The 26,072-nt window shown below is 39.8% G+C and overlaps 4 protein-coding genes across 7 annotated transcripts in view; 1 reads left to right on the top strand and 3 right to left on the bottom strand.

Moving 5' to 3' along the window:
- maco1b (macoilin 1b) overlaps nucleotides 1-3,319 on the bottom strand; it is a 19,048-nt gene extending 15,729 nt beyond the window's left edge. Inside the window, exons 1-2 of the mRNA XM_086274038.1 lie at nucleotides 2,924-3,319; nucleotides 637-778 (exon numbers count right to left, since the gene is read on the bottom strand). Of these exons, the coding sequence (XP_086130164.1) occupies nucleotides 637-778; nucleotides 2,924-3,003 (222 nt within the window). The 5' untranslated portion in view covers nucleotides 3,004-3,319. The remainder of the gene's footprint in view (nucleotides 1-636; nucleotides 779-2,923) is intronic.
- Nucleotides 1-8,719, top strand: part of rhd (Rh blood group, D antigen) — a 31,600-nt gene extending 22,881 nt beyond the window's left edge. For 2 of the 3 annotated variants that reach the window (XM_086274039.1, XM_086274040.1), the window contains exons 3-11: nucleotides 4,814-5,000; nucleotides 5,082-5,232; nucleotides 5,323-5,470; nucleotides 5,561-5,733; nucleotides 7,104-7,241; nucleotides 7,330-7,457; nucleotides 7,555-7,634; nucleotides 7,719-7,792; nucleotides 7,929-8,719. In XM_086274039.1, the coding sequence (XP_086130165.1) occupies nucleotides 4,814-5,000; nucleotides 5,082-5,232; nucleotides 5,323-5,470; nucleotides 5,561-5,733; nucleotides 7,104-7,241; nucleotides 7,330-7,457; nucleotides 7,555-7,634; nucleotides 7,719-7,792; nucleotides 7,929-7,955 (1,106 nt within the window). In that variant the 3' untranslated portion in view covers nucleotides 7,956-8,719. Of the gene's footprint in view, nucleotides 1-3,920; nucleotides 4,147-4,813; nucleotides 5,001-5,081; nucleotides 5,233-5,322; nucleotides 5,471-5,560; nucleotides 5,734-7,103; nucleotides 7,242-7,329; nucleotides 7,458-7,554; nucleotides 7,635-7,718; nucleotides 7,793-7,928 lie in introns of those variants that run through there. The other variant, XM_086274041.1, reaches the window with a different exon arrangement.
- On the bottom strand, nucleotides 8,093-14,915 carry tmem50a (transmembrane protein 50A). 2 transcript variants are annotated; one of them, XM_086274048.1, is made up of 7 exons: nucleotides 14,775-14,915; nucleotides 13,252-13,357; nucleotides 13,042-13,154; nucleotides 9,885-9,952; nucleotides 9,606-9,698; nucleotides 8,946-9,006; nucleotides 8,093-8,865 (listed from the first exon to the last, which is right to left on the bottom strand). In XM_086274048.1, exons 2-7 carry the CDS (start codon nucleotides 13,351-13,353, stop codon nucleotides 8,820-8,822), a joined length of 483 nt encoding a protein of 160 aa, XP_086130174.1. In that variant the 5' UTR covers nucleotides 13,354-13,357; nucleotides 14,775-14,915; the 3' UTR covers nucleotides 8,093-8,819. The 2 variants fall into 2 exon arrangements, with proteins under 2 accessions (XP_086130174.1, XP_086130175.1); XM_086274049.1 differs by lacking the exon at nucleotides 14,775-14,915 and adding an exon at nucleotides 13,993-14,115.
- A 1,566-nt stretch (nucleotides 14,916-16,481) lies between these two features.
- On the bottom strand, nucleotides 16,482-19,673 carry mgst3b (microsomal glutathione S-transferase 3b). Its single transcript, XM_086274050.1, has 4 exons — nucleotides 19,356-19,673; nucleotides 19,152-19,274; nucleotides 17,284-17,356; nucleotides 16,482-16,817 (listed from the first exon to the last, which is right to left on the bottom strand). The coding sequence occupies exons 1-4, from the start codon at nucleotides 19,479-19,481 to the stop codon at nucleotides 16,717-16,719; spliced, it is 423 nt and encodes a 140-aa protein (XP_086130176.1). The 5' UTR covers nucleotides 19,482-19,673; the 3' UTR covers nucleotides 16,482-16,716.
- Between the last annotated feature and the right edge of the window lie 6,399 nt (nucleotides 19,674-26,072).

Here is a 26,072-nt window from a genome sequence, read left to right as displayed (position 1 = left end):
AGTCTGTCACAGGGTGAGAGTCCCTGCCGACCACTGCTAGCTTTCCAAAAAAAGAGCGTCGGTTTTGTCAACTAGTGAATCGATACTATGCCATCTAAGATGGTTGAAAATACACAATCAAAAACAGACAATTCACTGAGAGACTGAGACTATATCAGTGAGACCATGTGCAGGAAGCACTCACCTGTGTTTATAAATATGAAATATTACACTGAGCTATCTTTACACAGTGATGCAGGTCCGAGTTAGCGACACAGGCTAAATACTCCAATGACTTCAGTTCTATCATATCTATAGGTATGGCCCTGTATTCGCACACATCAGTGAACTGAACAAAGGATTCTGGTTCCCCAGAAGTTTGGATTAAAAAATATACGAAGTCAGGCCTTTGCAGTAGCTGTTCATTAACTACAGAGGAAATTGCCCCTACATATGAGGCCCCCTCCATCATAAGACCCTACTAAAACCTGACTGAACACCCATTTTTGAAAAATTCTGATTACTTTTTATCTATGTTACTTTTTTTTTTTTTAATGTGTGGTACTGTTTTATTCGTTTGGCTGCAAATCAGACTATGTAAATTCTGTGCATCTTTTCAGTTGTTCAGTGTGTAGTCCATATAAGTCATCTACTCACCAGCCCCTGGTATCTAAAGGAGTCGTACACGCTCCGGATGAAGAGCCAGAATGGCCAGAGGTACTCAAACCTGAACTCAAGTACAAAATCTGCCAGTAGCACCAGTGCCCAGACCACCAGGAACTTCAGGTACAGGAAGGTACTAGAAATACATTTACAAACAAAAACAAAAAACCCTGAATGACAGAAAACTGTTTTCCAACACAAACACACAAGAAAATTTAAGAGTCTAGACTGGTAATGACATTTGTTGCAGCGTAGATTTTCTCAAGCAAGTATTTCCATAAATGCACAAAAAGCAATTATGAGTTTATAGTTATTAGTTCACATCAGATGCACTCAATAATAGTGAGAATAAAAACTGTGAGGAGGTACAACTGCTCACTTTCTTGTTTGAACAAAAACCACCAGAAGCACAAAAAAAAAGCCTGACTAAAGCTTCCTATCTCATGGCTTCAGCTGGACAACAGTGCCAAGCAATTTAAAAGAGGCACTTGGAAACCAAATCTCTCTTCTGCCTGCTGTGACAGAGCAAAGAACCTGAACCCCAGGCAGCAAGAACATGTGTTTGATTGTGGGAAAATATAGCCAAAAAAAAAAAAAAACCTTGATAGTGCCTACATGTGAAAATATAGTACTGAGCAAAAGTCTAGAGCCATCCCTTCCGGATTTATATTTTGCTAGGAAAATGGGAAAGAAGTGTAGCAATTTATTCTTCAACACAGCCTGGACGCTCTTCAAGAAATCCCTGCAATTTCTTAAAGCAGCCCTCAGAAATAGTTTTCCAGGCTTCCTGGAGGAAAATCAAAGCTCTTCTCTGGATGTTGGCTCCCTTGTGTTCTGTTGTCTCTCATAAGACAATCCCACCATGCTTCAATCATGTGGAGGTCCAGGTTCTGGCGAAGCCAATCCATGACTGCCCTGGTACACTTTTACTGGATGGGCAGTCTGTCAGGGATAACTGTCATCCTGAGAAATGAAGCTGTTGCCACTGATCTTAAGTACAGTTCTAGTGTAATTTGGCATATCTCAGCCTTTTTGCCCCATTTTTCTTCCTTAAGAATGGCTTCTTGGCAGCCACCCTTCCACTGACAGCATTTCTGACGAGGCTTCAGCCAACATTAAACGATCAACTGAAGGACCAGATGCAGCTCTCGGGACTGCATCTGGTCTGCATCTCATGCTTCTTTACAATTTAATTTTTCTTTTTGCCAGTTGTCTGTAGACACAACACTGGTTCAGTTAGGTAACTATTTTTTTCTTGAAGGATTCATAGGTCAAGATTGGAAGGCATTCCTCTGAACATGGTCAAGTAGAAGGACTGGACTGAAAACGTGGGGAAAAAAAACAAAAAAATATAGCCAAAGTGCAAAATGTTTTTAAACTAACTTCAGAAAGCCTGGAGAACTATTACAAGTACATCTGGCTCCTTGGACGCAAAAAAAACATGAGGAGTGGCTCAAGACTTTTGTTTTGCCTTGGGCACAAGAAGTTGGAAGACGATTTCTCTGCTGACAAAGACTGTAGGAGAATGAAGTAAGATGTGTACCTGGAGCTGAAGATTTGGATATGACATCGGTGCCACACTGCAGCAGGGATATAAACACTGCTCTAACCTCTTGCTGCTTTTATCCTGCATTTGCTAGAGACCCAGAAAGTGGCCCACTGGGGGTGCTCTGATGTCGGGGGGAGGCACCTGTTCAATAATTCAAACATTGCCCCACATTTCCAGGTCCTCATGCCACGTGTGTAAACTAAATGGCCTTTAACGTTAATATGTATGAAGCCACACACAGCTGGAGACTGGAAGCACAGCCAAGCCACTGAGAGCTGTTAAAAGCGAGTGACAGCAGCCTTATCGACACGTTTGTGGTTAATGTTACACCACTGTCGTTGAGGCTCATGTGATGATGTTGGCAATAATAAGCTGGTGGACCTGCTAACAGCGAAGCAGCTAACTTTGGCACCTTCAGCCAGTGACAGCTGACTCTGGCGCACAGTTAACACCCGGGATTCTTTAGTTATCATGAAAAAGTCAGCTGCAGTGTAATTCAATTAGTAACTGTGCTATGGAGCCGGAGTCAAAGCTCAAAACAGGCTGTTTTGGGGCCTAGCGCTATAGTTAGCTTACATGCTAGTGTAGCATATAACGAAAACATACTAGAGCTAGCTGCCTGGCTAGGTTAACAGGCTGTCAAGAAGTGGCAGCAGCTGTGAGGTTAGGGAGGCGTATTAACGCAAACAACCCATTCATTTCCCTTCGTTGAGCAGGCTCCGTGTAAGTTACCTGCCGTATATCCCCTCGGTGATTCGGTTCCGTTTTAACGGCCGTCGGAGTTTGCTGCAGTCCGCATTGCGCCGCTTCATCCTCCTCCACTTGGCTTTGGCCTTCGAGTACCCGCCGTAATCTTATCCAGTTTTCTTGCGTGTGCGGACAGAGATAATAAATAAAGGTGCTTGTGATATATATCGCTGTTGTTATTATTTTTTCCCCCACTTGAAACAAAGAAATAAATAAATGACTATTCGGGGAACCTCCTCTTTTCTGTTAGCGCAGGCTCAATAAGCCCAGAGCGCGTTGTGTTTTACCTAGTGTGGCTGTCAGACGGCCGGTGCGACCAATCACCGTTTCCGTCAAGGACTCCTTTTTTGACAGACACACAGAAGAGCCAATCACTGCCCTCAGTGGCTGCTCACTGAGCGCTCATCACCGTTTGTGGAGCGTCTTGGCGTTCAACCAATCAGATTGTTGTGAACAAATTGGGCATCCCCGATCGGCCAATTAACTGACAGCGGGGGCGGGTATTTCCCTTATATGTTTCTGCCTTTGGTTTATTATGAGGACTCAAATATGCTGTATTCGGGACAAAATTCCCTTTGTGCTTGATACAAAAACATCCAGTCCGACATGGGGGGCGGCGGGGTATTTATATCACGGCCTTTGTGTGTGTTTCGCTGACTGACTTGCCCCAAGGAGATGAATGTCATTTATGCTTTGTTACCAGGTTGAAATAGTGTGCATGCGTGTGCGGCAAAAAATGAGGGCCGCAGTTGTCTCTGCTTAAAAAGTGAATTATTTGTGCCTTTTAAAATTATTATTATCTATAGGGATATAATAAAGCTTCATCATGCTCACTTCCTTATGTTTCAAAATATTCCCTCAAATACCCCAAATATTTCACTTATCCCCACAAACAGTTAGAATTTTTTTTTATTTGATTCAAATCTATTAGTACAGCTCACGCTGTCTTGCCAAGACGCTTTCATGCGCAGCAGCTGATAAAGAGGAGAAGCTGCGTGCTGTGGGGTTGCGCCCGTTTGTCTGAGCATCAGTGTGAAGAGAAGTTGTGCAACAAACATCTTCAATGCCTCCTCAGTACGCACCAAGCCTGCGCTCTCGTCTGGCACCCTTGCTGCTTTTCCTGCAGACTGGGTTTATCATCATATTTGCTTTTTACACTGAAATCGAAAGAAATGGAAACGCTGATGACTTCAGCAAACGTTACCCAGGTGAGTTTTATTTTTGTGAGCTTGGAAGGGGGGTGTTGAGGTCAGATGAGGTTAAAGATGTTCGTGTTTACTTTGATTAGCTAATTCATGAAGCAACTATCTTTTAACCCTTGTATGGTGTTCGGGTCTGTGAGACCCGTGTTCAGTTTTTTTCAAAAGAAAAATTAAACAATTAATTATTTTTTCACGTGTAAATGTGTTGTGTCTTTCCACTCACTCCACTTGATTATAACTGATTTATTTATAACATTTTATATAAAAGAAAAACGAGAAGCACATTAATTCATAAATGTGATCTAACAAAGGTAAAGGGAAAAAATTAACCATGTTTGCTGTTCATATGTCTTGTAATTGGGATGAAGTAAACATCTGTTGAGTAATTTAACATAAAATTGTTTGATAGTGTTAATTTGGAAAGCCAAAACTCTAGCGGGTCCACCAGACCCATGAACACTGGCTGAGTAACAAAAATACGAACACCACACAAGGGTTAAACTAACTTCATGTGCATGCTTTAGTGTGCGAAATAAACACACTTCAGTCCAAGAGTGTGGGGAGGAGCTGCCGTTTGTTGGTCATTGATAAGCCCGTGAGTAAATGTGTTGTGTCCTCAGCTAAAATTCAGCTGTAACTGTTTATTTTTGTGCCTTCTCTTCTTCTTTTTCAGAGTTCCAGGATGTGAATGTGATAGTGATTCTAGGCTTTGGCTTTTTGGGCACTTTTCTAGTGCGCCATGGTTTCAGTGGCTCCGGGTTCAACCTCCTTGTGGCTGCCATGGCCACCCAGTGGGCCCTCATACTGAACGGTGTGGAGTCCTTGTACTACAGGGGAAGGCTCAGGATAGATCTGAAAAGGTGGGAGGAGACGGTTGGTGCAGATAATTTCCTCTAAAGGAGCTTATATAAATCAATTTAACTGGAACTTGTTTGCTGTAGCTTGATAGTTGCTGAGATGTGCACTGCCTCAGCCCTCATTTCAATTGGAGCTGTGCTGGGGAAGACCAACCCAGTCCACCTCATCCTTATTGGACTGCTCGAGGTGTCAGGGTTCATCCTAAACAAATGGCTTCTGCAGTTTCTCCTGAACGTAAGCCCACGTTTCACCCTCATATCATATCTTTAGATAAAGTGTATTCACATCGATATGCCGCTGCTAATGTTTTTCTGGTCCTTCTAGACCCGTCCTCTGATCAGCATCATGATGCTTCACATCTTTGGGTCCTTGTTTGGACTCATGCTGACAGGGACACTTTACCGTAAAGGCTCAGAGCAGCGATTTGAAAAGGAGAAATTTGACACAAAGATGGGATTGTTTTCCATGTTAGGTAACAGCTTTCCCAGATATCTGCTGCATCATTTGGCTAATTTCCACTCTAGTGAATCTGTGTACAGCTGAATCTGTCTCTCCTCTCCAGGGACTGTTGTCCTCTGGATGTTTTGGCCCAGTTTTAACTCTGTCCTCGTGGATGATCGGACTCCTGGGAGGAAGCTGGAAGCCGTGTGCAGCACCTACCTGGCCCTGGCCGTTAGTGCTGTGACAGCAGCTGCGATGTCTGTGCTCTCCAACCCCAAGGGAAAACTACACCTGGTATGACCTGACACTTGATATGTTTGCACATTATTATGAGACTTTATGTGCAATGTCAACATAAGGTGTCCAGCATAAAACTTCCCCTCTGTGCCAGTAGACAGACTTTTACTGACCCACAAAAAGTCAGTTTGAATACAGCTAACTGTTTTTGCTCATTTAGCTTTAAAACTAAAGCCAAAATAAATGCAGTGGACCAAATGCTGTGCTGCTCTTTAGACTAACCCCTGCTACCTGCAGGCATCTCTGTTAGAAAGAGAGACATATGGTAGCAGCTGCTGGCTTAAAGCAACATTAAAGTCAAGATCTATCAGTTTATCTGCTTTCATTTTAGCTTTTTTCATTTCTACTCTCTCTGAACAGCTGAAAACACTGCTTTTCTTCCCATTTAAACCATCCCCACAGGAAGGGCTTTTATTAATATTTTAATGGGAAAATGCCCTCATCTGCCACTTTATTAGATACACCTTGCTAGTGTCAGGTTGGACCACATTTTCCTTTATAAGCTGTCTTAATTCTGGACCACATTTTCCTTTATAAGCTGTCTTAATTCTTTGTGGCACAGATTCATCAAGGTGCAGGAAACATTCTTCAGAGATATTTTTTGGAGACCATTTGAGTTCAGTGAACTCATCGCCATGCTCAAGAAACCAGTTTTAGATGTGCAAGTTGTGATCATAAAGGGATGGACATGGTCAGCAACAACACTCAGGCAGGCTGTGGCATTTAAATGATTCTTAGTTGGCACTGAGGGGCTCAGAGTGTGACACCGTTACACTCTGAACAGCTTGTGTGGACTGTAGTCTCAGTCTCCTGGCACCTGGTGTGATCTTCTGCTGCTGGTAAAACCATCTGCTTCAAGGTTCCACGTGTTATGCATTCAGAGACGCTCTTGTGCACACCTGTGTTGTAACGAGTGATATTTGAGTTACTGTACTGCCTTTCAAAGCATTTTCAGCCAGTGGGAATCCCCTTTCTTTTTGACCATGCCTGCATGTTTGAATGCACTAAACTACTGCCATGTGATTAGCTGATTATATATTTGCATTACTGAGCAGATGAACAGGCATACCTAATAAAGTGACTGATGTAGAACATTATTTTTGTCAGTATTTTATTTTAAAAATGAGGACTGCAATTATCAGCACCTAAATACGCTTTAAAGCCATAAGTGGTTTTTGATGTTCTGGCTGCGTTAACACAGAAACCTAATATATGACAAAAATGAAGTTTATGTTATTCACAAACTTTTGGTGGACTTATTAAAAAATTGGGGTTAATTTAAACACATTTTGGTGTTTATTAAAATTTGCAGTGCAAGCTCAGCTTCGTCACCATGTGAAGCACCTAAAAGTCTGATTTTCTTTCAGATCCACCTGCAGTCCTGCATCCTCGCTGGTGGCGTCGCTGTCGGCGTCTCCATGTCAGCAGTTCGTCATCCTTGGGAAGCCATGATAATCGGCTTTGCTGCTGCCATAATATCATCCATTGGATTCCAGTATCTTAAGGTTTTCCTCACCCCCTCCTAGACGTGGACATTTGCCTCAAGCTTGCACAGTCTGTATGATAAAACTCAGCTGTTAACTTATTTCACAGATCCACATGCTGCTGGCATTTCAGTGCCATGACACATGCGCTATCTTAAGCAGTCATGCACTTCCTGGTCTACTGGGATGGATAGCGCATCTTGTCCTGCAGATCAAAGACTCAGATGATCACACAGTGTAAGAATGAAACGGTCCCGTGATGTTGGACTGCAACACGTAAAAGAAGGAATACCCTGCTTAATTATTTGTTTTTCTTTCCTTCTTCTTCTGACAGAGCGATCCGGTTTGCTGTATTTCACATCTGTAGTCTCCTCATCACCATCGCTCTGAGTGTGACGCTGGGAATCCTTACAGGTACAGTATGCCTTAACCTCTATTCCAGCAGCAGGTACAGTCAGTGCGCCGTCTTCTTTATAAGTTTCATCTCCTTGTTTGAAGGGCTCCTTATCAGGTTGAAGTTTTGGAGACCACCCCAGTACAAGAATTGCTTTGATGATCAAGCCTTCTGGGAGGTATGCAGTCATCTTCTTTAATGCTTCCCTTTCAATGATTAAAGTCTGAAGATATTTCTGACATATTTTCCACCATGCTGAACTTTAAAACCTTCACAAAACCTTAAACAGACAAAATGTTTTCATGTTTTTGCAGTTCTCTCATCTGGCTGTGCGCAAATAAGAAGACGAAGACCCCTGTATATAATTTCACACTCTCTCCTGACTTTTATAAAATAATGTAGTGGGATATATTTTTTTGTGTGAGGGAGGAAAAAAAAAAAGGAGGATAAAAATCGGGAGTGAGGAGTGTCAGACTGATTTACTGCTCAGTATGTTTTTATTGCTGCCATGGCTGTGAAACACTGCCCTGATGCTCTGGGTGTTACACAAGCTGAATGGACAGATGTTGCATTCAAATACAAAGTCGCAGCACTGAGAGGACACCCTACAGATGTGAAACCTCTGTCTGCCAGAGGTCAGCACTGTGGCTAACTGAAACTCAACAATAAATCTGGATTGCTGCAAACTTTCAGAGCTGATATAGTGTTATTCCTGGAAAATTACAAACAACCCCCCATGGTTACATTCAATGAAACATGTATGTGTACACATCTACGAAAAATCCGTCAGTTAATATTTTGTACCATAACCACTTATGGAATGTGCGCTTGGCAGGCAGGCTAAATTAGGGGATGCCATAAAACAAAGGAGATGGAGACAGTTTAGTGTCTTGAAGCTCCCAAAATACACAATTTTGTTTATGCATAAGTAAACCATTTTAACAACATGGCTACAGAGTCCGATTGCAAATAGACATGCCACATTTGAAAATATTCAAACTTTAAAGAAATCTATGAAGATTTGTGCTTAATTATGATTTAGCTTTTATACAGCAAACCAGATAAATTAAACATGTTAATCTGAAGGCTAAAAAAAAAAAGGAAATAGTTTATATATAAAGTGAATACCCACTGAAGCATACAGTCTCATACAGTATAGAAAGCAGAGTGTATAACTGTGGACATGAAGAGACACGCAGAGTTCATTACTGCCAGAGATCCTCTGTACGACCAAACTTGAACACCAAACCCCTGAAGAGGAAAACGATAAGATGAGTGAAATGTTTTCATTGTCCTGAAACGGACGAGAGAAAGAGGACTCAACAACTCACCCGAAGAAAATGAACGCATTTTGGAAGAAAACAGCAATTCCAGGGTACACAGTGGGCTTCTCTGCAAAAGACGCAACAGGTTTACGGCGTCAGTTACAGCATCACGCCGTCACAGCTTTGATCCAAGAGTTCCTTACTGCAGCAAACATCCCTCTAAACAGCCTCATTTTCACCCAGCAAACACTGACGCCTGAACGTTATCTGCCTAGCCTAACACAGGTTGCACCGCAGACGACGCTGATTCACTCAGACCATCTCTTACCAAGCGACAAGTTATTCAAATTATCACATTAAAGAACGCATGCCTTTCTCTTTTTAAATACACACTTCATAGCTGGGTTATGAAACGGCTGCGTACAGACAACTAAACATCGATGAGTCCAGGTACGCGGACTGTATAACTGTGTAATATGACCACAGTTATGCTGTTTATAAATACAATTAGATCTTTTTAGACGGGGACACTTTTGTTTATAGCTTTGCCTCTGCACGTCACTACGTGGAAATATGGCTCCAACTGGAAATACAAATTATTTCCATTATATTCATTCATATTATAACCGAGGTGCCAAAGTTCCCAGTCCAAAGTTTCTACAGTTGAAAACACAGCTGAACACTTGGGCCAAGTAGAAAAGTGCTAAGCAGATAAAGTGGACTCACGGGGCACTACAAATCCTCCAAAGAGAATCCACATGGAGGCGATGAGGGAGCCAAAAGCCAGCATGAAGCCGATAAAGAGCCACACTCGAGCACCTGCAAGTAAAAGATAAGAAAGGGCGGGACACTGAGTGACGTGGTGTCGAGCTTCGTTTACCACGTTGCGTTTTACTGCATGCGCAGATACACGCCACAAGAACAGTAGAAAGCATATCTGAGACATTAAATAAATAATCGCTAAATGAAAATAGACAACCTGTCGTCATCACAGCAGACACACACCTGTCTGTCCCATGCAGCCTTCGCTGTAGCTGTCTCCTCTCACTTGGCCATTTGAAACAGCATTTATCCTAAAAGGGAAAAAAGCAGAATGCAGAATCTTCAGATGTTACAACCCGAAAAAAGTAACATTAACTAATAACTGTTGGAGCAGAAAAGTTATTTATAAACCCTATCCAGGCCAGTTAACTCTGTAAGTGTTGTATAAATGTGTTTATTACATGCAAACCAAAAATTCCTTCATCCACCAGCGCTAAAATCCTCCATGGTTCTCAGAGTGTCACACATGGGTACTGTCAAGTCCCGTCTTAAAGCCTTAAGATGAGGCTGCTTTCTGACTTGATTAGGGTCAAAGTCTGGCTTTTTACAAAACTGTATGCATCGGACTGAAGGTTACAGCACTGTGTGCACAGAGATTTCACTATGATTAACAAAGTGTTGAAAAAGAATCAACATAAACCCACTAAACGTTTGAAATCTTTCTGAGGACACGTTTCATAAGGAGGACTCACAGGACTCTAAAAACACCCCAAACTGATTAAACCTGTTCAGGTGCTCGTGGGTAAGAGTCCTTTTTAAACTCTTCCTTGACTTAATGCATCAGTAACATGGACATGTATGTTATGGAGTATATAAAGTTATGAAACTGCACAGAGGAGTGGTGGAAATACATCTTGCAGGGAAAAAAGGCGTTAAACCTTATTTTGGGACAAAATTACTCAATACTTGAAGCATTTATATTTGCTTAAACTTGAAACATATGTCCTTTTGTGTGTTTTGTGAAAGCGAGTTAGCAAAAACAGAGAAGCTGAAAAGAGAGTAAGGAATTATTGTGACGACAATCCAAGGTCAGAGAGAAAAAGAGTACAGAGCTGTGTTTCAACATGAAGTTCAGTCTTCTTTTGTAAGGTTTATAACAAAGAGAGACAGGATGCTGGAAAAAGCATGAAATAAATTGGATGATGTAACAAAGAAACTCTTTCACGGAATCGAAGAATAGGGAAGATTAGACCTCCAGGCAAGGGGTGACTCCAGAAGCGTATATACAAGAGAATACAGCACAGCTACCACCATATGCCAGAGAAAAGGATGGAAATGGTTTATAAATACATACAAATGTGGCTGTGCTGAAGAGAATTTAGCCTGAAAGCAGTGTTAAGACTAGCAGTCATAAAGAAATAAGCAAGAGTGATTATTTTGATGAGAGTACAACCTTGAGTTACAGAAAAAGTAATATTTAGGAACAGGATGCAAACACGGCACTACCAGCGGCATGTGTAGTTACACAGGTTACACACAGTAAAGCTCCAGGGGGGCAGGAGAGAAGTTTTGTCATTAATCCATTAGTGATGACCTCGGACATGAGGAGGAGGGAAAACAGCACGTCCGAGGAGCTTATAACAGGTTATGGAAGAAACTCCTGGGACATTAAGGAACCATGGCCGAAAACACAACAAGCACAGTCCGAAAAGGACCGTTCAGAGGGGGCAGCCGGTGCATGCAGTGTGGAACAGATGCTCATAGTGCAAAGTATCACTGAAGTGTCACTTCAGCCTTACAGTGCACATTGTGCCACAAAGATAAACTCCAACACCACAGTGCGTGGGGGATCTTCTTGCATATGGATTGCCAGTTTAGTCCAACAGTCCCAGTAGCCAACTTTTTTTGAGCTGGGCCAATATAGTGCGGAGATCTGCTGTATCTGGAAACTGCAGGGATATTGATGGAGTTTACTACCCTGATGGGCACCAAATCACCTCTACACATCTGCCTAATGGCGGTTTTATTTTTGCTGGACCAAACCTGCCACCATTCAAACATCCAGCTGGGAGTGCAAGTACGATTACTATGAGGGAAGTTGCTACAAAAACATCCAGGTCGATGAGGACATACAAGATCAGGAAAATTGAGTAGATGGAAGAGCAGAGCACGAGATGAGTGATGGTGACCGGCCACAGTCCTTGAACCAACTCAGGGCCCTGCTGGACCACAGAACTGGGGACCAGCTCATCGGCCTTGCAACATCTGTTCACTGCTGATGAAGTGGACTCCCCCGTCTTAACCACCATGACAGGCAGCCAGCGATCTCAAGGAGGGGGTGTCGAAGAGACTGAGATCCCTGGGCTTATCTTCATCCAAAAGTGGAATAAGAGGACTTAACATCCAGCCTTTTTATGGTTGCAGTGATACAGAGAACTAAATCATGCTTAATTCTAATCAGAATATAATCAAGAATAAATGTAATCAATACAGGAGTAAGAAAATGTAGTTTCAGTAATGTAATGACCCTCATGCTTGACTTTTTCACCCAGATTCCAGGAGCATTGTTATGACCACGGTGCACCCTTTGCTCTGTGTGTGTTAGAGTGAGAGCACCAAACAGGCACTGTGTAAAAAAGCAGAAACACTGTGGACTTACGATTTAGAATTAGAATTTGCGTCTGTTTCCCCTTCTTATTTTTTGCTGTGCCGGGGTATAATCACAGAGGAATTGGAGAACTTTTTTCTGCATTCCTACTGGATTATATCGGCACAGACTGGTGTAAGTGGTCAGGATGCGGATGTTTCCCTCTATCTCCCTCATCTCAAAACCAGCAGTAGAAATCAGCATGATCTCAGAGTACAGTTTGTTCATTGAATTATTATTATCTTACTTGGATTTTGCTTTGCTCATGTTAAATTGCTGAAATAAAATATGCTGCATTCAAAAAATGTAAATTCTGGGCATCCCCTTTTTAAATTTTTGTGAAACCATAAAGATAAAAAAGAACCAGTTCCAGACTTCCTGTTTTGGAGAGATCTCTAAATCCACACTATGAAGCTAAAGTTGTCTCTCTTCACATTCATTTAGCTATTGAGACTTTTCACATGAGTGACACGTATGAATTTAACTCACATGTTAACAAATGTCTCTGAATAAAAAGATCAAAACTGGTATCACTGTCACCTTAGACAGGGTCATCAATCACTCTTGAAAACAGAAAAGGGCAACAACCCCCGACTCCCAGTTATTACGTGACTAAATCGCTGTTGTTGGGTTTTTTTTAAGGTCATGTGACATCAGCTCTACTTCCTCTGTGATATTACGCATGTGATTTGGAAAACCTGCAAGTTGAGCTTTAAAGCTTCAGAAACACCAAACAGCTGCAGTCTGTCTTACATGAGAAAGGCCACGGTAGCGATGACTCCACAGGTGTGATATGCATGATGAAATTCATCCTGTGCCGGGTATTTCACTGCAGCATCAATGATGATCCACCAGCCGGTGAAAAACTGCAAAAACAACATCCCCGGTTATGTAAATATGTAAAATCTTCTATACAGATTTATATATATGTCTTTATTGTTTTGAAGAAATCAGTGGAAATACCAGGACTCCAGCAGCTATAGAGGCAATTGTGTTTCTTCGCTCTCCCCAGTCCACATTACACTCACAGTCTCCGCACCGGATCCCGTCCAGAAATCCCGACATGACTCTGGAAAAAAGTAAATGTAGGTGTAAATCAGGATTTGAATTAAGAGAAAGGCAGCTCAGTTTAAACAGTCTGAAAAAAACAAATAACATATCTTTTTATTAATGTAAAATGTAAAATATAAATATTACACATAAAAATCTGTTAAAATCAAATCAAGTCAAACCTTAAAAAGCTGAAGATAATACAATGAGAAGGTGAATAAGAAAAAAATCGAAATAAAATAATTCAATTCAATCATAAATACATATTTTCATAGAATATATACACTGACTATAAAAAATTTAAAAGTTCAGAAAAGAAAAACTATAAAACCCAACAGGCTAAAACTGTTTGTTAAATATCAAATAAATGTATTGAATTAAGGAGGTCAAGAGGGGAAAAGGGGCGAAACAGTAATATAATTATTTTTTTTAAATGTTCAGTATAATGAAATAAAATACAAATAGCAAAATAATGAAATTGGTAAAAAACAAAAACAAAAAAAATTATACAACTGAAAATAATACACAAATAACACCGGACAGAACAGTAGCTTGTCCAGGAGTAGATTTCAGCTCCCATTGACTTTTGATGGAGGTGTGGAGGACACACGTACTCTGGATTTGTCCTGAACCTCAGGACTCATGGAAACCTACCTACTCAAATAATGATGCTAAGCCGTCTACTTTAGGTTCAATAACTGAACATCAACGCTCTGGCTGTTGCCACAGCTACTAGATTATTACAGCGTCCCTGGAGGCCACCGTCTGGAGAATGCATAACAACAATGACACAGATGACTCGTTATGTGACTCTTAAAACAGTAAAAATAGGTCACTGAATGCAGTAAGGAAAAGTGTCTCAGCAAAATTTCCACCCCATTGTGTACAGGAGGAACAGCTGATTTATTAAAGTTTAAATAAATGATGACATCACACTTTCCACAGCCAGCCAGGTGTATTCCTGACTCCACTAATGTAAGTGCGGGCAACATGAAAAACAGCTGTTCATTATGCTTATTTCCAATAATCAATAAGCGAAGTCAGAAAAGTGGACTGAAATCTGACACAAAAATCCATCAGTGCGCAGGCGCCGTACAGTAGGCTCGTGCTCGCGCACAAACACCAACAATACTGTAACTCCACATTTATCCCGTTTAATCGCCACATGCAATATCCATTAAGCCCCTAAAGGGATGATAATAGCAGGTATAAGTTTTAGAAACTCAAACAATGCTCGTGTGTTTGATTAAAACCCTGCGCTGTCGCTTTCTTTTGTTCATCGCTTTGGTACTAGCAAACATTTCCTTGAAGGTTTCTTCTCGCTACGAAGTTGCTGAAAAAATACCACGAGCCAAACGACAGCGGTGGGAACGGATAGAAACACACATCCCGACAGTGTTACCCGTTCCTCGTGCCATTTTCAAAGGAATTCCTACCTTTTATTCTCGCTTTTTGGTGTGTAAAACCTTTGGACAAACCCGACTTTGCTTCCGACAGAGGTTCGTCATGCACATGCGCAGTAAACCCACACCCTTTTCGATCAAAGACGCTGTTGATGTTGTTGCCTTCAGGAGCAACGGATAAAGTGTGAATTTGTAAACATCTCTCCTTTCTAATTCCAGTTACTCCTGACCAGTAAAATTATTGCATAGTAGGTTTCTAAATAAGTGCAATTAATATAAAAATGATTCACAGTTTCCCATTTAATGACTCATTAATGACACTAGTGTTTCTGAAATAAGGTTGGCATCACATCTCTACAGTACCTGCGCATTTTAACACTGTTCATCACTCTTTGCACAGCTATTGAGCGGGCTGAACAGGATCCTCTGGAGGACCAGTTACTGTTACTGGGCCGCACATTTGGCACACTTATATGCTATTTATAATATAAGGGAATGATATGATATGATAATAATCAATATATATATATATGTGACATATAAGTAGAATTGTGGCACTTTATTCTAATACAATAAAATACTTTACATTTCTGTCCACATTTCTTTATATGATTTAAACAATTAATTGCAAAAGAATTCAGATTCAGAGTTCATACAAAACAAATAAAGACAACAATATCCCGTTAGGCTTATTTTACCGGATTCCAATAAAACAGTTAATCCTACTTTTTTCCTTGTGTCACACAGCTCTCCCACTCTTTATTCCTCTGACTATACTTTTTAAAATCACAGCGATGCTATATATGATTCCAATAAAACACTGGAATCATATATAGATGTACTTTATTTATTATTGGAATAAAGTACATCTTATTCATATAAACCATTGGAATCATATATAGCATGACCTTATATATTTTACTCATTAATCTCCTTGTTGTATGATATTTTGATTTGGGTTTATTGAACTCTTCACTTCTTTTATCTTTATTTAACTGAGCTCCTTATTTTGTTATTGTTGTGTGTGTGTGGGGGCGGGCGGGGGCATAATCTTTCTGAGCTGGTTAAATTTGTGTTATTGAGAGACAATTATTTCGTGTTTTGGTGACTGTAACACACTAGTTTCTCAGTTTTTGGGATAAATGAAGTACATCTTATTTCTTTCATCCTTTGTCTTCTTTCATTCCCAAATTAACCTCCTGAAACCTCACGTCGTCATATGAGAATATAACATTTTGGTTTCTCTGCTCCTGTCTGTTGAACAAAGTATCTTACATTTTGTTAAACTATGGCAAAGAGATGAGATGTCTTAACTTCCAATAATACATCTCAGTTTTTATACATCAAAGGAACCCCTCTGTACAACTATATGGGCTGTAACATTTTAACATAGACAAAAAAAAAAAAAAGAAGTTTTATTTAGCTTTTAGTGTGCAAAATGAAAGAAAACACCCCACCAGCTCATCACCTGGACTTATTCCCTGTCAATTAAAAAAAACCATTTTCTGTGGTAATTCTATTGTACAGTAGTTATAAAAAAAGGACTTTATTATCTTGGGCTGACCTTGGTGGACTTGTTTCTCAGGATGTAGATCATCTAGAAGCCACTGACTATGGGCTCGAACAGATGGGGGATTTGCGCCTGATACCTCATGTGTGAGTCACATGACACGCTCTTTAGCCCTGCTGCCTCTGACCCTCTCAGTGACCATAATCTGTACTACCTGAGTGCACGCAGAATCCATTTAAGGCTGCACCATCAGACAGCATTTACTTTATTGATGACTATTGTAGAATTTTGATTACATGGAGTATATAGTCACAGAAATATCAGAATATCAGGTTAGTGGTTCATAAAAAAGGTTTTAAGTCGTATATAGACAGTTTATAGCATAGTTTTGTTAAGATGCAATATTGTTCACTATACACAAGCAGATTCTTCAGTAAGATGGGCAAACACAAGATGACAGTCATCTTAGAGGAAGCCGAGCAGCTGCAGGGCAACAGATATGGAGAGAATGATGACTCCGAAATAGCCAATGTAGCCGTAAGCACCGTTCATCCTCTTGGCAGGATCTGCAATAAAAAGGACAAAGTAAACATTGATCAAATCAGGATTATACGAAGAAAACGAGGCTAAACTTTTCTGTCTTCTCTGAAGTTCTGAACACATGATCATTTAAATGTTTTGCTTCCATTAATAATGCAGATCATTGACTTCTTAGCTTAGTAACTTTTCACCCATATGTTATCAAATGTAAATGATTAAACAACGTAGATACTGAGCAATAAAACTGCTCAGACTATCACAGGGCTGTAACTCTTGCAGCACCTGGACTTCAGCTCTGAACATCTGTCTAACTGCCATATCATGCATATTATGACATGGCATAATTGTAGACACCAACCCAATGTAGACATTACTGATTGTGGTATTGATTAGGGGTTAATACTAACATAACTCTGTATTTATTAATAAAATATTAACGTGAGTGTATAAATTTTACGTATCATGACTCCATTCACTTAATTTCAGTCTTACCTCCTGTGTAGTAGCCCCAGGCATAGGAAAACCTGCTGGTCACCCAAATAACCCCCAAGACAGATGCTGACAGCTGGTTAGAAGCGCACACAAATAAGAGTTAGAAAGAATGGAGGAAGTCAGGAGAGTTTCCAGATGAGGGCACAGCTGCCCCTCACCAAAGCCGCTGATATAAAGTACACACAGAATCATTACATTACTCATGAATTCAACTTAAATATAGATTTAAACTACTTTTATTTTATTTAAATATTCCTGTTGTGCTACTTTCAGCACATTATAAAACAATATCCTAAAAATATAATGAATTATTAAAGATATGACCATCCAGCAGAATATAAAGTACAATTACTTCTACCTGGAATATTAAACACAAGTACACATTAACGAATCGATAATTATCCAGTTTGGGTCCTACACACCACAGATTCACACATTGCATTCATATCATTTTATTTTTATATCCCATCCTTTCTCTTCTTTTTATCCTTATCAGGGTCACAGGGTGAGAGACAGGGTACACCGTGCCAGTCTATCACAGAGGGACAGACAACCATATGCACTCACATTCACATGGGCAATTTAGAATCACCTATTTACCGTACCCCACTAAGTACATGTCTTTGGACTGTGGGAGGAAGTCGGAGGCCCCGGGGAAACACGGGGAGACCACGCAAACTCCACACAAAAAGACCTTCTTGCTATAAGGCAACAGTGCTAACCACCATGCCACTGTGCTGCCCTTTTTTATATTATTAATTAAAAATGCCTTCATTGGGTTTGTTAAGGCATTAAAAACTACCGGGTCAAGGTCAGAAAAAGATTGCAATTTTGGTTAAAATAACAATCGCTACATGTGCTGAAGCCCTTTCATGAGGTATTTCAACATTTCACCGCTTCGTCTGGAAAACCATCATATAAATATATGGTGATTTGTGTCCATGAACATACATAAAGATCACGTCTATTTATTTATTTGAGATCATTTACCTCTATTCAAACACTCCCCCTACTGTCATAAGTGTCTAAATGCCTTCTTGTCTCTCTTTCTTTGTCATGCACTCTCACAGGTATCAGGGGCTCTAACAGGTTCAGTGAGGTCTTTGAGTAACCGCTGGTCTTTGGCCTGGATCATTACTAACAAACAGTTATCAAATAAAGTAACAAACCAAGCATATGCACAGATTTTTTTCTAAAAAGAAAAAAAAGAGACAGAGAGTGCTCCACCAGAGTCTCCACTCCACAGATGAGTCTGATATGTGCACTGAATTTTTTATATTTAGTAATCTGCTACAATAATCTGTTTTTCAAAAGCACTGAGCCTGCAAATACAATTCTTCTGACATCTTTAATTGTGCTCACTTCAGCAGCTACAAACATTTCACTTCCTCACTGACATCTCATTATCGACCACTTAAACTTTCTGTAAACTTACTTTCCTCTAAGGATCTTCCCGCTCTCTGCACATACATCAAAACTGCCTAACAGGATATTTGCATGCTATCTATATATCGTAAACCGTTCTTATGTGATCTGTAGTGAGATATCCCAGATTTTTAACCTAATTAACATTATTAGATTTATATTTTATAAACTCTCTTTATTTATGACCATAACTTCTGTTTTACTGTGCACCCCCAATCCACCACAGAGAAAAAAAGTCGTGGACACACCCCTGTGATCGAGGAAAATCTGCTTATTCACTCTGACACTAACATTTGAACTAGACTGTTATCTGGAAAAATCATGCCAAAGTTCACGCGGGCGTGTTCCTGCTCGGCCCCTGACCCACTGCACTAACACAATAAATGCATAAAACAAAAAACTTAGTAGTGAAGACTGATTTAAGTGTATATGATCAAATTTACCGGGTAAACAAGAGCTGCGATGGTCTGGAAAACCAGCCACTGAGGGTACACTTCCAGGGTGTTCTGATGCGCCCTCTGGATGCAGTTAAAGACTTGCTCCTTGTCGCTGTACATGGTGGGATACTGCAGAATAAACAGCGTGAAATAAGCCCGAGATGCAAATAAAAATCACTTCAGAGCGTGCAGTGTTCGTTTTTCACTTACTTTCACGTTGTACTTCTTTCTGGCTCCCCCAACCTTAACTGCCAAATACCCCAGCATGATCCAGCTGTACAGGTACGTGAGGATAACATATCCGAAGTTGGATGGCAGCACGGTGAGCGCGTCCATTTTCAGCCTGCGATCAAATCAGGTGAACAGCGAGGTGTGCGCACGCTCCGCTTTTATAACGCAGGAAAGAGGAGGAAGCGACAAAGTAAACAGTACTGCTAAGTAGTGATGGGCAGATGAAGCCCCATGAAGCACTGAAGCTTTTCATCCAATTGGTTCACCCCAACGCGAAGCTTCATGAAGCTTCATTTGCTCTAGCAGGACACCTACTGGACGTAAAAATAATAGCTGGCATGAATTTGAAGAGTGTGGCATTTTGCACACAGCCTGTAAATGTCAACAACAAAAGGAGTGTGTAAAACATGTATATTGTAGTGATGGCAGTATACTGTGTATATTTATAGTGGCAGTATGGGAAATGATTATTTGGAAATGCTTGAAATGGAAATGATCATTTACTGTGAGGTGAGGTGTGGTTGGGGTGTGGACAGTAGTTGTGCTTTTGTAACGTTGAGGTATGGACAGCTACACACTGAGGCTTTGAGCCTCAGTCCTGCCTGTTCACATTTTATTCTGTAAAAACTAAATTTTCACTGCTTTTACGACCTTTTTAGTGGGGAGAACATAGCTAGGATTTAATGATTTAACAAATCTTTTGAATCCTTTGTCCTCCACAATGCTAAATGGCTGGGAGTCCTCAATCACCATGCTGACCAGGTCTTCATCTATTTGAGATTGTTCTCCTGAGGAAAGACAATAAAGATAAAGCACAAATATAAATATCACATACGTAACTTATAACAGTTGTATAATATTGTTATATCATTTAGTAACATTACTGCATCCTATATTATCATTGCATTTGATGGCTCACCTGGTCTTGCTCCACAATCGGTGTTCCCCTTATTCTCATGCAAAGCTCTGTAGTGCCTAAGCATGGATGAGGTGTTGTTGTTATATCCCAGCTCCCTGGCACATAGCAAACACTTCACCTTGTACAAAAGTAAAGACAGCTTAACATAAATTGTATTGCACCATCAGTATCATGAAAATACATCTTCTGTAGAAATTTACATACCTTGTTGGGAGGAATAAGATCAAAATGTTCCCTCACAGGGGAGGACATCCTCCTCTTCTTAGCTGGCTCCATTCTCTCCAGACTTTCTCTCCTCACTCTCATAAACCTCCAAACGGTCTCCAAACTCACACTAACCGCAACTCTCCATCAAACACCCACATTTTTGAATGTAGTCTGAGGGGTTTATATCGCTGTCATAGCTCGCGGCAAAGTTCGAACCACTTCATGAACCAGTCACGTGGTACAGCCGGGCAGCGAGGCTTCGGAGGTCATCATTTTCAGCTCCTCCCATAAATGAAGCAAGCCTCGATACGCGCTTCGCGGAAACGCCCCCTCCATTACTCGACACACGCTCCGAAGCCTCGATACAGAACGTCCCATCACTACTGCTAAGTAGACGTTACATAAAATGTCGCGAGATCGCCCGAGACTTCCTTTATTTGCATTTGAAATGCATTCACGACTTCACTTTCTCCCAATGACGGTACAGTCGTTAGTTTCTCCCTTTTAAGCCCTAATCAAATACAAATTATAAGCCTGCAGGCTTACAAGATAGATAGATAGTTTGTAGGTATAGCGATATAAAATTTCCGATTTTATTAAAGGTTCTCAAAGTTTAGTCTGAAAAAGGTTTTGTTAGTATGTAAAAAATTTGAGACTTATGGGGTCATTTTTTTTACAGGAGAAAAAAGTTTCTATACCACATCTATGCAAATACAACTGCTCCGATTTTGAACCAAAAATAAATTAATAAATAAATTGCAAAGCATAACACTTTCATAGCTATAACAATTAAATAAATGCTGTCTCACCTTTTATAAATTTAATGCGTTTAATGATGCTGTACAAAAGGTGATCTTCATACCACACATATTAATAGTATGTATCAAAGTACATCGGGATGGGACAACAGTTTAAATTACTTTTTAGTATTTGAGTAATTTAATAAGCATGGGAAATATCCAAATTAAGTGTTCAAAGCTGAAAAATAGCCTACATTTAATTTCCTTTTATACCATAGTCAGCTGGCAATTTTGAGAAGACAAGAGCAGGACGCAAAAGAGAGCAGTCAAGAGAGGCACGTATTTCATGCTGATAAGGACAAATCCAAAATTACACAAGTAGCAATGCCAAGGAATACACATATTCAGAAATCACATGGAGCTCAAGCTCAGGAAACCCAAGACACACAATTAAATGGATAACACAACAAAGGGTGCAGAAATGCTCAGGTGATATACACATACAAGAAGTAATGACTGAAATAGAACTAGGAGTGTAATTAAAGATAGCTGAAAACAATGAAGACAACAAGCCGAGGAAGTAAAACCAGACAAGTTACAGGAGACCAACAGCTACTGAAATAAAACAGGAATTAAGACACAACAAAACACAGGGGAAGACAGAATCACACAGAAGCAAAGTGAAAGACAAACAGAGCAGAGACTGATGTAGGGATGGTAACTAAAAGTAATGTGTGTATACCAAAACCGCAACGCTAGAAAATGAACCATAAAGACAGAAAGCATCACAAAATAAACAAGACTTGTAAACAATAACCCCATGAATAGAACTCTAAATACTAATTTGAACGTAGACACACAGAAAATCCAAACAAAAAGATAACATAAAATATAAGACATAAATGACAGACTGTAGAGATTCCCTCAGGGAGGAATAATTAAACAAAAGTATTGTTAAGGTTCGGTTCACAGTTCTGTAAAAAACACAAACATGAGTCCTCCTCAGAAAGGAACCATAAATAAAACGGTGTCCACCACTCAGGGATCATAACATATTGGAATAAAAAACGCTTTGAGTGCTCAAGTTGAGTAGAAAGGCATAGTATAAGTACCAGTCAATTTACCAAATTCATTTTACTCTGCATCACAGTCCAAGCAATGATTCCAACACTCAGCATCAACATCAGGGAATATATCACAGTTTGAATAGAAAACCTCCACCAGTTAAATGTCTGTGACACAGAGGAACAGGAACAAATCTTGGTACTCTGGGTGTTTGAGCTGTTTTCTGATAATACAATGGAGAGAACTTTAAAAAGTGCATTTTGGGTAAACTTTCATCCTTATGTATTCCAAAAAAGGCAGCATATGAAAGGCATCGTTTTAACCTACAATTGTTACCAGACTCATCTTCTAGTCCTCCATCTCATGATAGAGGAAAATCCTGTATTTATAACATAAATAAACATCACATTTCACTTGGGCTTTTATGAGAGAGCAGGGAGGTTGACTGGGTCGTTAATGAAGCTGTAAGGTTGTGAAATTATTTGCATAGGAAACAGACAGTAGAGGTGTCAAGCATACGGTAAATGATTCCTGCCAGTGATAACAACCTCCTAACCTCTAGAACAGGGGTCACATGCAGCTCCTTGGGAAAATAAATTATCAGAATTTATTTGAAGTGTATTTTATTTGTGTCAGTTCTTTTTTTTAAAACGTTTTTTTAAATTGTAGTTCTAATTTTTTTATTTATTTATTTTTTTGTCTGTGAAGGTTCTCATTCATCCAGGTCATCGTAGTCAAAGGAGCTTGCAAAGAAAAGCGTGTGGACTTCTTTAAGTTGCTTGAAGATGTTTCACCTCTCATCCGAGATGCTTCTTCAGTTCTGAAGCTCCTTTGACTATTTATTTTTTTGTTGCTCAAAATAAGCATATCAAGACTTTCAACCCCAGGGAGGCCAAGTATGGAGAAATGTCAGGAAAGAAAAATATCTGAAGAAAATGAAACATTTAATGATGCTCGGGCAGATTCATTTCAGAATCATCAATCCCTAGGGGAAATTATTTTGGTTACAGTGCTCCAGTATAAACAGTAACAAAGAAAGACAATACACTAAGTAAGAAATAGACACAATATATACAATATATACATGACTTATATAGATATAAGTCACTTATTGATAAATAGCTGAATAAGAAGAAGAGCGTGTGCAAAAAGGGTGTAGCTATTGCAGTATACAGTGTCTTAAGTGGATGAGTTGTACAGGGAAATGGCCACAGGCAGGAATGATTTCCTGTGGCGTTCAGTGGTGCTTTTTGATACTCAAGTCTCTCACTGAACGTGCTCCTGTGACTGACCAGCATGTCATGGAGTGGGTGGGAGGTATTATCCAACATTGTCTTTATTTTTGGACAACATCTGCCTCTCCGACACCACCTTAAGGGAGTCCAGCTCCATCCCCACAACATTACTGGCCTTACAGATCAATTTATTGAGTCTGTCAGCATCAGCGACCCTCAGCCTGCTCCCCCAGCATGCAATAGTGTAGAGGATTGCACTGGCCACAGACTCGTAGAAAATCCTGAGCATTTGCATTTACTTCTGATCAGAGTGGCCCACCAGTATGCCTAATTTGTGTAGAGAGATTGGCTAACAATAAAATGTCAAATGTCGCAAGACATTTCCAAAATAAAAACACAGCCTTTGCAGAACAATACCCGGAGGGAGAGAAATAAAGCTGAAGAACTGAAGCGGAAGGCTGATCTGAGGAAAAATCAGTTGAAGAAGTGGATGAAGTCTGCAAATTCAACTATGCAAGTTTTATGGCCATTTAGCAAATAGTCAAGCATGGGAAGCCGTTCACGGAAGGAGAATATATGAAAGAATCATTCATTAAGATTTCAGAATGGGTCTTCAACACCTTCTAGAGTCTAGAAGGTGTTGAAGACCCATTCTGGTTGAAGACGCAATGATAACTCCCATTCAGCTGACTGATAATATCTTAAATTCAATTACGCTGGATGGCCTTAGAGAATGTAAGCAGATTTTTAATTGTCTTTTGTCACTTTAACAGCCTTCCTGCTGAGAAAGACCTCAGTCATGGCCTGACAAGCAACGGCAAAGTACAAAAAGCCAAAAATAAACCATTAAAATACAATTTAAAAAGCCAACAAAAACAAACAATTATTATTCCACTAAAAACCATAAAACTTATTGGGTTTATACTATTAAATGTGGAAATAGTGAAATTTGTCATTTTTTATTTAAAATAAAATTTCTCTTTTATGTAGGACAAAGTTTGGATAATTAGTTTCAAGGCCTTTTTTGAAATTTTGTTTTATTTGATTTACTCTTAAGTTTGAAGATGTGTGCTGACTGGTTTCTTTGAGTTTCTGCAACATTCCTTTACAATGTAGAAAAACGAATATAATACTGAAATTGCACCTTTTTACCCAGATATTTGAGTTCTTTAGACTGATAGAAAGGGGAAAAGACTTGATGGCCAATGCCCCCCCCCCCCCCCAAAAAAAAAGCGAAAAAAAAAAGAAACAAACCAAAACAACGAACAATAGGAGGACAAGCCAATGTGGGTGGGGTAGACGTTACAAAGAGGCAAAGCTAAATGAATAACAGAAGAGAGATTAGCAAAATAAAACACGGGCAATAGTGAGGAGGGAAGATAATGACGCTGATAGGGAGACATCAGAAACATGAGAAAGTATCAGTTACTCAACTCAACAAATACTCAACAAGAACAAAGACACATTTGATTGAGTTATAGCAGCTGAAGCTTGGCCCCCCAACATGTTTAAAGGATTTCCCATCCCTTATCCTAAAAGAAACCGCGACTGAAACAAGCAGCTATCAAAGTAAACCAATACCAAAAGACCTATAGCAATATATAACATTATTTGAAAGGATAGGTTAATGCAAATCATTGCAACTCATTTTTAGTCCAACAAAATGGATGATGCTAAGTAAGAACTGGGTTAGAACAAGTCGTAAATTTGTAATATCAAAATAATTCCTCTGCACTTCACGGATTCCGTTTTCTTCCCGTATAATAAATGCAGTTAAATTTGAAGTATTATGTAATCCATCTGACCATTTACTGGCTGTTTATGTTGAGTATCAATGAAATGATATGGAGAATCACACTGATGTCTAGTCTATGTTTACTCACCACTCAGACTTGTAATACAGCAATAACCTGCTGATGCTGTGATGCATCTTTTATCCCTTTATCAATGATAATGCTGCAGATATAATGTAATCTTTCAGGTCTATGTGAATTTTCTAGAAACTCCAAACTGCCCCCCTCCCTTCACCTACCGCATCATGCTCTGCTATTTGCTGCAGCAAGCTTTTGTTTAAATGCAATATAATGAAATCATAATCATTGCCGAATTCATTTGTAAACTCTATCCTGCACATAATACACTGAATACATCCATCCTAATCTTTGCTCGGTATCAGGATTAAACTCCTCTATAAATAATACTTAAATAATAGCTTTTACTGCATCTCAGAACTGCGTGTGCAGCTTTTTCTGCAGCACTGAGGCCTTCAAAACACAAAACCCTCAATGCGCCTTTTTCTCAGTGGGTTTATCGGTCGCCCTGAACGATTTGATTATTTTCACCAACCGTATCAGTTACCCGCTGAATCGGTTTCTTTTACCTTGTTTTTAACCTATACTGATTGTAGAAACACAAATATGGCACGATTCATAAACAACGATTAAAGGAAGAATGAATATTGCGGAGATTTAAAAAAGCAGAAGCCGCTAAAGGGAAGATAACTCGACTTATTTTGTTCCTAAAAAGAGTC

The sequence above is a fragment of the Aulonocara sp. 'chitande type north' Nkhata Bay genome, linkage group LG19 (genome assembly GCF_057382095.1).
Source record: "Aulonocara sp. 'chitande type north' Nkhata Bay isolate Kocher_YH1m ecotype deep benthic linkage group LG19, A_spYH_male_GT1.1, whole genome shotgun sequence".
NCBI lineage: Eukaryota > Metazoa > Chordata > Actinopteri > Cichliformes > Cichlidae > Aulonocara > Aulonocara sp. 'chitande type north' Nkhata Bay.
Note: the sequence above shows the minus strand (reverse complement) of the source record. Positions and strands in the feature narration are given on the sequence as shown.